The 12184-nt window shown below is 45.2% G+C and overlaps 2 protein-coding genes across 4 annotated transcripts; both read right to left on the bottom strand.

Moving 5' to 3' along the window:
• Positions 1 to 130: 130 nt before the first annotated feature.
• LOC136439171 (liver carboxylesterase-like) lies at positions 131 to 10331 on the bottom strand. Of its 3 annotated transcripts, none has more exons than XM_066434421.1 (7): positions 10088 to 10331; positions 7686 to 8014; positions 7332 to 7511; positions 6346 to 6918; positions 5996 to 6152; positions 5659 to 5887; positions 131 to 658 (listed from the first exon to the last, which is right to left on the bottom strand). In XM_066434421.1, exons 1-7 carry the CDS (start codon positions 10329 to 10331, stop codon positions 460 to 462), a joined length of 1911 nt encoding a protein of 636 aa, XP_066290518.1. In that variant the 3' UTR covers positions 131 to 459. The 3 variants fall into 3 exon arrangements, with proteins under 3 accessions (XP_066290518.1, XP_066290520.1, XP_066290519.1); XM_066434423.1 differs by lacking the exon at positions 10088 to 10331 and adding an exon at positions 8217 to 8713; XM_066434422.1 differs by lacking the exon at positions 131 to 658 and adding an exon at positions 4656 to 5502.
• Positions 889 to 4424, bottom strand: LOC136438259 (carboxylesterase 1C-like). The gene is made up of 6 exons (XM_066433023.1): positions 4262 to 4424; positions 2916 to 3256; positions 2398 to 2584; positions 1560 to 2128; positions 1229 to 1385; positions 889 to 1121 (listed from the first exon to the last, which is right to left on the bottom strand). The coding sequence occupies exons 1-6, from the start codon at positions 4335 to 4337 to the stop codon at positions 889 to 891; spliced, it is 1563 nt and encodes a 520-aa protein (XP_066289120.1). The 5' UTR covers positions 4338 to 4424.
• Positions 10332 to 12184: the final 1853 nt, after the last annotated feature.

The following is a 12184-nucleotide window of genomic DNA, read 5'->3' as shown; positions in this document are numbered from 1 at the left end:
AGCTCATAATTTGTCAAGCTCATACTTTGGACATGTTACATTTTAAGACAATCAACTGGTATGATTTATGATTGATGAGAAACACCCCTAATACGTCAGTAATAAAGGTTAAAATCATTTGGCGAAGGTATGAGGTCGTGGAACTCTAGTTCCTGATGCTAAATTTTATTTATTTTTGTTTATTTGTTTGTTGAAATTCCCCACACACATGTGCATGGGGTGAGAGAACAGGTGGTAACGCATTTTCTAGCTCTCACCCCAGAAACACATACAACATCAAAGTGAACATAGTTGATGACGTGCAACAGACAACCGCAAAAAGGTTCGATAAAGAATATCATGCAACATTGACATCACACTCTTGAAATGCGGTTACCGTCATTCACAAGTGAAGTGCTATATTTTTTTCCAACAATACAATCGTTTAAAATGTTTAATTCTAAGAAACTGTTTCGACCACTATAGTTCTTCCTTCCCTGAAGATGCAGCGAGTTTAGGGATGACGTCATTCCACAGTTGCATCCTTTCGGGATTCAGCCCTACGTCAGCTGATGACGTCAGACCCAGCTTCATGAAGGCGGGGTTGTCAGGTGTGTACTGGGGCCACTCTGGTACCATGGGGCTGTCAGCTGGGCCGCCGGTACGGTCAGACGGGTTCCTGGGGTAGGAAAGATGACGAATTGTCACATTGGCTTAGAACATACATGTCCAGACGTCCAGAATATGAATGTAAGTATAAAACCAGCTGTGTGAGTGAATGGCTCTGATACATGTAAATTGATTATCAGAAAAAAATGCGGTACCTACAGGTAAAACCAATCTGCATGCCCAACATAACTGTCACATATTCCAACAACGCAAGACATCGATGAATGTAAAAGAAAACTTTTACCCGGTACGGGCAAAGTTGCCCCAGAAGGCCATCATGTCTAGGGTGACCTTTTTGTCGTCTGTCGAAAACGGAATTAGGCCTCCGTCCCTAAAAAATACGTCTATGAAGGCCATGCCGGGCACGATATACACGTCGTCGGCATGGTCACACCCCACCCAGTCCGGTCTGTTGGCGGTCAGATGAGATGGTCCATACTGGTTCTCATAAAGGTAGACCCTTTGCCCGACACCTGTAAAACAATAACGTTAGGTTTTTCTAAGGATATTCGTTCTAAAGATATTCGTTTGTTAGCATGAGACGGCGAACAGTCTTCGTTTTAAAAAAGAGTCTACTTACCCGCAAGCTTGTTTGCGACCAGTACAGTAGGAGCCATATACCACTGGTCTCCGTACGCAAAAGTGAACTGCTTGAGGATGGCCATTGGGTCGTCCGGGTTCTCATCGTCACGATACACCTGGCGTAGAGCGGCCACCATGCTGTCCTGGTTACCGCCCTGGCGCAGACAGCACAAGAGATCAGAGTCAATATTAGTCCCCACAAAACGTAGATGGAAAACGTTTTTCAGAAAAACATTCAACAAAGCGGTACAGACCTGTGGATAGTGTACGGACAGGTCTCCTTGATAGATACCCGTCATTCGAAAACAAGGTTGGTCCTTAGTCCTTACCGGGTAGAGTCGTCCCACTAACATCCTCAGCATCATGACAAACGTGTCTTCAGTCATTCCTTGCTCGTAGCCTGGGACCATGTACGATGTGAAGATGTACCCGTACTCGTGATTGTTCGCGCCCAGGAGATAGTCCACTGGGTTTGCCTGGTTCGCGTCGAAAAGTTCATGAGGGTGCGCTGGGAGGAACGCCCCGTCAACAACGGGCGGGAAAGCAAACATGTGACCCTGGGCAGCAAGTGTCATTATCATACGCTGGACAGCAGGGGCAAAGTCGTCTGCTGGCTTCTTCCGAAGGCAGTCAACCATGGCTGCCGTGTCCTTCACATCACAGCCGAGGTCTTCCGCCAGCGTCACTGCTCTTTCTAGCGGCTTCGGGTTGACGTCGATTGACTGACATCCGCCGCTCTGAGAGATGGCCCGCTGGAACAGACCCTTACTGAGAGGAGACGCCACCTGGTAACAGACACTCGAACCACCGGCAGACTCACCGAATATCGTAACCAGGTCTGGGTCTCCTCCAAAGTTTCGGATCATTTGTTCTCCTGGACCCAAACCATTGCCTGAATCTAAATTAGGGGTGGAGAACACAAGCGGTATCAAGTTCTGTGTAGTATATTGCCTAGCGATGCGTTCAATACATCCCATTTGTCTTATCACAGCAATAAAAGTTCTTTATATCCCATCCAAAAGAAAACATAAAATCTATAGAATTAGCATTGTTTTCCTATTGAGGTAGTGCGTAGGTCAGAGTTCTATAAGCCAGACAGTACAAATGATAACCGGGGAAACAAAATTACAGTAACACTGCTTTTTTCAGAAGATCCCAAATATTAACCTCTGACCTGATCAAGAAAGCCGAAGTTCCCAGGTGCGTTCTCGTCCCCAGTGCTGAAGAAACCCAGGGCACCGATGCGATAGTTGAAGGTGACGACCACCACATCTTGGTGGGCAGACAGGGACGTGAAAGGCACAAAATATCCTACTCCAACCGACAGCCCACCACCATGGATCCAGAGAAGTACCTAGCACGTTAATTGAATATTTGTAGGATCATTTTATGTAAAGCAATGGCAAAGGCCGGGTGCTAAAACCATGTTTCACATATATAGGGTTTGTATACATGTAAGGAACTGATCTGATCTTCGATTCTGTCTGGTAAACACTCCTCAGACAAAATTAGGACTTACTTACTAGGTATGATGTTGCTACACGTATTATGCATAACGGAATAGGAGACATAAAAATCGGCTAGAAACTCAAATTCGTAACCAATTACAATGAATTTATAATCACTGCTGTTAAACAAGTGGTCGAATCAATAGCACCAAGATAATCACTCTGAAAGTTCAGTACCGGCAGTTTAGCATCCTTCTCCAATCTCGGTGTTTCGACACTTAACGTAAGACAGTCTTCGTCAGTATCGTTGTGCGGAAGTTTGGTGGGCCAGAAGGCGAAAAATCCTGGGTCCTGTGGACAATGGGGGCCTACTGCACTGGCATCCCTGACTCCTTCCCACGGAGCAGCAGGCTGAGGGGCGCGGAACCGCAGGTCTCCGACAGGGGGCGCTGCGTACGGGATGCCCTTGAAGGTGTAGACAGGTTTGTTCGGCAGGTCGTTTGTGTACTGCACCGTTCCTCGCACCTTGCCGCCGGCCGTGGATACAACAGGGACACCCTCGCCATTGTCGGCAGTCGCTAAGAAATGATACATGAGAACAATATGCTAACTCTGACGTCCCTTCTATAGATGCACAATGCACATGTTCTTGTCTGGGCACGATGTATTCTTCTATCAGTACCTGTGGCGAACCATGTTAGTTCATGTCAGTTATGTCATGCAACGTTGCAACTTCTTGTGACGTCCAAATAAAAATACATGTAGACCTAGTCTCGATCGTCGGAAGAGGATCGCAGGTGAGACAATATATACACTTTCTACCTGCCCGCCATCCGGGATAATCAGTGCAAACTCACTTTGTAGTTAGTACACACCATACATGAAGTGTCAACAAGAGTACACTCGCGGATGCCATACTGTGTAGTACGTAAGGCATGGTGCAAAAATCACAACTGCTTCTGGTCACCGAAAACTGACGACAGGCGGACACGGTAAACGCCGTGCTCTGCACTTGATACCTTTAAGTTCGACAATGTACAACGGCGCGTGTTGCCTGACGCGTTACTGTTCAAAGGGATTGACTAAAAGTAGAACTATGAGTCATTGGACGATGCCATTATTGACAGATCACCAAACAAACGCTGTGACCAGCTTGAACCGTTCATGCCAGATATGCTTGACAGTTGGGAAACGTAATATATTTCCAACTTTCGATTCTAAACCTTAGCAGTAATAAAAACAGAGCCGGAGTCTCATTTGTGTGCAGTAGTGTGGCGCATCATTTAAAACTTCAACGTGAGGTCAACGTGCTGAGAACATGTATGATGTTAGGTCAGCGTGCTAAGACACAATGGCATGCATGGGTAACGTATGTGTTGCTATGGTCTAGAAGGCGTCGCGCACAAAGGTTAAAATCATGACATGGGTAACTAGGTGGTGCTGCATTCACTCAGTGAGATCTTACAGTGAAAGCCTACGCACTTAAGTTGGCTATACTTTCTTCTGGTCACCCTAGACCTGTGCATGAATACCTGCGCTAACATTATAATATATTCTTTAACAATGAGCAGTTGTCGACTCACCTGGCACAACACTAGATAAATGAAGTAACAACAACAACAGGCTCGGGGCCGCTACAGTGTGTGCTTCAGACGGCATGTTTTATATAAAGTCAACGTCTCTGTCACAGAAAATATCCCAGTAAACACAGGACTTAAGTCGGTTTTTGGAGAGGCACGACAGTCTCTAAAAGGTCCGCGGGGTCATAGGACGATACCATTATGATCAACAGGTGGTCTTCTAGCCTCATGTTATTTACAGTAACGTTATATAGAAAGTTACATTTGAAGATAAACTTACAAATACGGAGCAGCTCGCTCCCGATGATGAGAATTCTGGATGCGTATGTCTTATCTCAACGTCAAACGTTCGTTCGTTAGTTTGTTAGTTCACGTAATGAAGCAACGGAAACAAACATCAAATGAGATGGAATTTATGAAATATAACGTTACATTGGTTATTCGATAAAATGATAGAGATGTGCATATATTTGCAGTATTGACTTTGATACCGAGGATATGACTGTAGGTCAAAGACCACTAGGTCGCACAGACGCCAGTACTTTGTGTACATACATTACCCAGTCAGTAATGCCAAGGGATCAACCCTCCTTGGTCATACTGTTAAACCAGAAAGATTTCAATTTGTAAAGGTTTCACCACGTACGTCATTTCGTCTAGCGTACCGATCTTGTAGTCAAGCTTGTGAAATAAACCGTTATTCGCTCTTTACATGGTCGAGCTTGAGTTCTAAGAAATCTGGGACCGTTTTCATACAGGGTACAAATGTTTTTATATTTTCGAGCTTCCATAAAATCTTGTTTGTAGTCATCAATAACTTATTGCCTCTGATGATAAAAGATGTATACACATCTGAATCTTCACAATCTATGTGATAAAATAGTGTGCATATTGCTTGGGATAGAACTGGTGGATTATAGCATATACAGATGCCTGGACAATTTTGACACATTTCTGTTTCCCTGAGATTCCCTAAATTGAAGTCAATGTCAGCAGATCATCACTTAAAGGCTGGTGAGAAGCAAATGTGCTATGAAAACATGCTCCCTTAAAATTACAACTTGGAAGGTGCTGCCAGCTTGGGGATGACGTCATTCCACAGAGCCATCCTGTCAGGATGCAACCCTACGTCGGCTGATGACATCAGATCCAGCTTCATGTAGGCGGGGTTGTCAGGTGTGTACTGGGGCCACTCTGGTACCGTGGGGCTGTCAGCTGGGCCGCCGGCACAGTCAGACGGGTTCCTGAAAACACCGACAACGATTGCAAGTTTTAGAAATTGGTGACTCTGAGAATGTCACAAGCGTGGGAGAAATAAAAATGTATTTATTCTTCTTAACAAGACATCCGGGACAGCCATCATAGAATGGACAATATACAAGGCTGAAGGAAGCACTCACCCAGTTCGAGCGAAGTTGGCCCAGTAAGCCATCATATCCAAACTGGCTTTCTTGTCGTCTGCAGAAAATCGCAGCAAACGTCCGGAGGTCATAGGTACATCCACGAAGGCCACGCCCGACATGACGAACAACTCGTCGCCATGGTCACACCCCACCCAGTCCGGCCGGCCAGCGGCAAACCGTGACGGCACGTAGTGGTTGTCATACAGGTAGACTTTCTGTCCAGAACCTGAAATTCAAGAAGTGTTTAAAAATAGTTCAATACAAGGCCAAGAAAGCCATAAAATGTAACTGGAAGTCTGTCGGATTCAGTGAAACATGGTACAAGATAACTCACCTGAGTGTTTGTTCGCGACGGAAACCGTAGGAGCCACGAAGACGTGGTCCCCGCACGCCTGGGTGAACTGGTACTGAAGAGACATCGGGTCGTCCCCGCTGTAACAGTCGCGGTACAACTTGCGGATTTCTGCTACCATGTTGTTGAGGTTGAAACCCTGGAATTGTCATTGCAGTCTTGTGAGCTTTATTAGAATTGGAAATCTGTTATCTTGATTGGACATTACTACACCCATCCCTCCTTTTTCAGCCTTCCTTCCAATACATGTATTATCTTTGTTTTTTGAGTAAAGCAACATATTCAAAGCATTATAATATGAAGCCACGAATAACTAGAAACGCAACGTTTACCGGGTAAAGGGCGTCAACCCGTCTCTTCATACTGCGGAGGTACTTGTCCTCCGTCATTCCCCGACCATAACCTGGAATCAACGTCATGGGAAGCAAGAATCCGAACTCGTGGTTATTCACGCCTAGAAGGTAGTCCACGGCGTTTGCTCGGCCCGTATCGAATATAACAGCCGGTTCCGCGGGAAGAAAATGTCCATCAATTGCAGGGGAGAAAGGCTGTGTTGGCAGTGACGCGCCCTGACGGATAAGCTTCTTCAGCACCTCTAGAGTGCCGGAGTTCAGTTCATCTGTCGACTTCTGCCGAAGACAGGCCACCATGTTTGCCGTATCCCTTGTGTCGCAGCCCAGTTCTTCTGCCAACATCACCGCCCTCTCCAGAGGCTTTGAGAAGGTGTCGCACGTCTGAGACACCCCGCTCTGAGAGATGGCCCGCTGGAACAGACCCTTGCTGAGAGGAGAGACCACGTGATAACAGACACTTGCTCCACCAGCTGACTCGCCAAAGATGGTAACCTGATTTGGGTCACCTCCGAAGTTTCGGATGTTCTCTTGGACCCAAACCATCGCCTGGACCTACAGACAGAACAAGCATCAGACACTGTACCATATATGTAATAGAGTATCAGCATGTATCAATTTCGAATAAAGAAACAAGCTGTCACACATGGTCAAAGTTATAATACATGTATGAGGGGGAGTCACTTTATCCGTGCCTCCTCCCCCTCCGGATCCACTTCGACCTTGTTGAAAAGCGACCTGTGTGGCCGAACAAGCATTGGAAGGAAAATAAAGGCTTTGACTTGACTTGACTTGACTTGATAATCAACAAGAGACGTTGTTGTGCTACCTTGAGATCAATCTTAAGTTTTGCTTTTCAGTATGGTTAATAAATTCAGTTGAAGAGACATGTTCTATATTGCTCAGCTGTTTGAATATCTGGTTGTTTCTTATTAGTTTCGAGCCCGACATTTAGCGACATTACTGACCTGATCCAGGAAGCCGAAGTTCCCAGGGGCGTTCTCGTCCCCAGTGCTGAAGAAGCCCAGCACGCCCAGACGGTAGTTGAAGGTGACGACTACCACGTCTTGATGAGCTGCCAGGGACGTGTAGGGCAGGAAGTACCCGGCGCCAGCATACAGGCCTCCGCCGTGGATCCACAGCAGTACCTAGAACAAAGACAAAGTAATATGCCATTGAATGTTAAAAATGATTACACACACTGCATCTCGACAAGATGACAGAGTTTTATGTACTTATGCATAATACGGTGCAGAAAGTGGACATATGTTGTATTCTATTGATAAACATATGCATGTAGCAGAAAAAAATGCGCTATCTACCGGTAGCCCAGCATCCTTCGCTATCGTTGGTGTTTCGATGTTCAATGTCAGACAGTCTTCGTCCAAGTTGTAATGTTGTTGTTTCACTACCATGTTGTGAAGAAAGGCTGTGTCTTGAGGACAGTAGGGGCCCAGTTCAGTAGCATCTCTAACTCCTTCCCACGGAGCAGCAGGCTGAGGGGCGCGGAACCGCAGGTCTCCGACAGGGGGCGCTGCGTACGGGATGCCGAGGAAGGTGTAGACAGGTTTGTCCGGCAGGTCGTTTGTGTACTGCACCGCTCCTCGTACCTTGCCGCTGGCCGTGGATACAACAGGGACCACCATGGTTGCTATTGTAGGGGAAGGGAAACCTTGCAATCAACATAGACATCACATACTAGTATATGACAACATAGACATCACATATATGACAACATAGACATCACAACATAGACATCACATGTATGACAGCCATTATATTATCATTCTTCTGGTGCAGGTATAAAATAAGAGTCCAGTTCCCAGTCCCCATGTACTCAATGTAGTACTCACCTTCGACACCAAACAGTCGTTACCACAGTAGTGAAGAAATTGTGAACAGGAGAAGGTAGACAGTCGTTTGCGTCTAATTCCACGGCCTTTGTGGACTTTGCTTTGTCACGAGCGGTGTTTTGACAACATATTTAGTGTGTACAAAGGTCAAGAGGTCATTGGACCGTTCTATTTGAAATTGGGTGGACAAGAAGTTTTGGTATCATAGCGTATACGTAACGTTTACATCCTCGCGAATTCAGACACTTCTTGTTGCCGACGCGTTGTACAGAAGTACAGTATTCCGAAAAATTGGCCAGAACGCCTCTTGGATGGTGGCATCTACGTGTAGTATCACAAGTAGGCGTGGCGACTGCAGAAGGCCGTATATGCTTGTTATTATATTATGGAGATATTGTTTTTGGCGTGTCTGTGTGTCTGTCTGTCTGTCTGTGTGTGTGTGTGTGTGTGTGTGTGTTTCCGGACTATTGTAGTCAGCATAACTCAAGATATTTGGTATGTGGGCGGGTGTTGTGGAGCCGAAATTCATGGTCGATTATATGACAATGGCGCTGCCGCAAATCTAAAAGCAACGCAAACACTCCATTTTAGCCTTAGCGCGAAATAAAAACCACGCGAACTTAAATGCATTCACAGTATACCTGAAGGGCAGCTATGATGTAATAACAAGCAAAAACGCCTTTCTGTAGTCGTCACGGCTATATCATAAGTTGTCCCCCTAGTGTCCTCCTGAGGGCAAGGTCGTATACCACATCATACATTCAAGCATAAAACGCTGCCCGTCAAGACTCCGTTAACCAAAAGATTAATTCGTTCGTTCGTTTTTCGTTCGTTCGTTCATTCATTCATTTGTCTGAAGTACATCCAGTAGGTACCCATCTGAGGCCGTTGTAGTGCCTTTTCACGTGCTCGCGCGATCGAGTCAAACACTTACAATGTGTAATTTGATATGCTACAGTTCATCGACCGACATAATTATCGAACACTTAAAGTTTGTCCAAGCGTACGTGAAATCGCTCGGCTGACACAACCTAGTACAGGGCCTTACGGGCATACTGGAGCTGAAAACATGGCACAACTGCCTGAATTCAGTGTCAGTTAATGTTTATGTTTTTGTTCATTTTCAGTAAATCAGAAACATGTCACTAACTTGGTCTACTCCTCTATGATTTCACAGAATTTTGAAATAGTATTACACAATTCTTTTGAGTAATCATTTTCTTTGATATAGCTTTCTTCCTCTTCTTTAAATTCGTGACGAGGAAGTTTGCGTATACGCAGAACGGGAGGCAATTAAGTGTATATATCCTCAGGCTCAGTTTCCCTCACAGTCACAGGCGACACCGCACAGAGATCTTACCGGGAAAAGATACACTTTTTCGACTTATCTTAAGGTCAAAGAAACCATTACGAACAAGACGCTACCTGGTAAAAATCTACTCATACTTGCAACGATATGAATTGCAAAACTCTACCTGGAACGAGTTTAGTCATTCTTGCCATATAACATTGCGATTGTCCACTTCCTCACATAAGGTCTTTGTAGGAAGGACACAACAACGACATGGACTCCACTGTAAATATAGTTCCTGTTTTTGAGGGTTTCTTTGTCTGATACAAGTAGGATCTAGAGATTAAGATGATATCAGCTATGGGTCATTTCCTGTGGGTAAATCCGACAATTTGTTAGTCGTCTTTTTCACAACCACGTAGTTTGGGGCCGGGGATCCCCTGGATTACGCTAGTTTTTCTACCTCACTTCACCTGTCTTTTACATTTGCAACCCTAGTTTGTATTCAGCTTATTTTAATTCCTGGCCAATTGTTTTTAGGTGAGGGTGGTCGTAATCTTGATCGTGGTCGCTTCATTACCTGACATCCTGCGACCAACACAAGGAAAACCACTTCCTCGTGCTGGCAAGCAAGGCGGCACTTCTGGGTTTCTGTCAGCACTCGGAACGATACGCCACCGGCCGCGGTATGGTCTGAAACAACGTGACAGACCGGTACTGGTATCGGCCCTGGCCTCTTCCCCCGCCCAACCTCCCCGCCACCACGCACGGTACCTCTCCCAACCACCCGTACCTGTCAACGACAGAGACAACGGACGGTCCATGTGCAAATGGAGGTAACGGCTATTTCTATGCAAATATATAGTATGAATGTGGACGAGCACATGCAGATAAACGTTGTACTTCGACTAGCAAAAATCTCACGATCAAGATAACGCGCTTCCCATGGTTCAGTGCCTCAGTGCATAAACACTGTATAGCAAAGCAAACATCGTTCAAGGTTGAAACCTACACTGTTCATTTACACGTACAATGTACTATGTGTGCACATGTACATTCTCATGGGCCAACACAACAGCAATATTATGTCTCTATTTACTAGGTATGAAGACAACGTTCAGCCGAACCGTTTCCCGTCGACGCTGAAGGTCGCTGTGAAGGAGTACACGGGTTCCCGGTGCCGCGACCCTGCCACGGGGGCGCCTCGGGCCGACCTCGCCTGCCTCCCGATCGACTACGAGCTGAACGTCCTGCGGAAAAACAGCGAGGGCGAGTGGCACGAGTCGGTGGAGTACGTGACTATCGGCTTCACGTGTGCCGGGTCGAACGCCCCCGACCGCTAGTGCCGTTACAGATTTCCACATATGATTTGAAATAAAAGGGAAAGATTTGTACTTAAAACGGTAATATTTCGCCTACTGTTTTTGGTGTTTGGCTTGAACTTGGATTGATATAACACGACATCAAATAAAAACTAGAGTTCCACGACCTCCTGCCTTTGCCAAATGATTTTAACTTTTTCGACAGATCTTATTATGAGTGTTTCTCATTTATCATGCATATAAGGTCATCATTTGCGTCGATTAAATCAGATGATCATCTTCTCCACCAAAATAGCAGAAGCTGTCTTAAGTATGACAGCGTTATCTTAACAAAGAAGGCTATTCTAGCATTTTCTAATCAACTATGCAAATTAGGCACTCGTTTGCATAATCAATATTCAACCATGTTCACCTTCACATAAGTTTCAAATGCCACAAGTATGAAATAATTCTAGTTATTTACCAATATGGATTTATAATATTTCCTCATTGATTATGTAAATCTGGTCTTCATTTCCATAACTTTTATCTATCAATTTCCTCTATTTCTCAGGAACATAATGTTACATTTTCAATAGTCCTATCATGTAATGCAGATAGTTAATAAGATGTCCTAGTTGAGTATGCAAACAAGTTTCTGATTTAGGATATAGGAGGTTCTTTGTACACAACCAGGTACAGTTCTCACCTGCTGACGTTTCGGTGTCTATCAGACACCTTCTTCAGAGCTTCTGACTGGAGTGCTGAACCGAGACGAGGGGGCATACAAACTCAGCCGCATTTGGGACAGTGTTCTCACCGCAAAAGCGCCACCTACATCGGCTACTTATAGCGGTGAGAAACAGCACTCCAGTCAGAAGCTCTGAAGAAGGTGTCTGATAGACACCGAAACGTCAGCAGGTGAGAACTGTACCTGGTTGTGTACAAAGAACCTCCTATATCCTATATTCTACCAACCTGATGAAATTATTTTCGGAAGTTTCTGATTTGCATAATTACCATTTATTATGTCAAGCATCACTTTAGCTATCAAAACAAGTTGTATACAGGTTCTAGCTATCCATTTGTGTTTTCCCCTAGGTGCTATCCACTAGCTGTAGGGCCCCTGGGGGCAGGTCCTGCCAGCAGCGGAATATTTGCCCCAGTGTGTCAACTAACAGGTGTTAGGTGCCACATGTTTGAGAGTCTTATCATGCAACATAGCGGATTTATAAAATGTCCTCATTAATCATGAAAATTAGGGGGCCAAAAATATAATCATTTCGAGGTTTTATCAAGACCTACCGTCATACTAAATATCACGACAATCCGCCCAGGCATTCTCGAGTTATCGTGTTCATTACGCACACACATAG

Source organism: Branchiostoma lanceolatum, chromosome 7, assembly GCF_035083965.1.
Source record: "Branchiostoma lanceolatum isolate klBraLanc5 chromosome 7, klBraLanc5.hap2, whole genome shotgun sequence".
Classification (NCBI taxonomy): Eukaryota; Metazoa; Chordata; class Leptocardii; order Amphioxiformes; family Branchiostomatidae; genus Branchiostoma; species Branchiostoma lanceolatum.
This window is presented reverse-complemented; position numbering and strand designations above follow the sequence as displayed.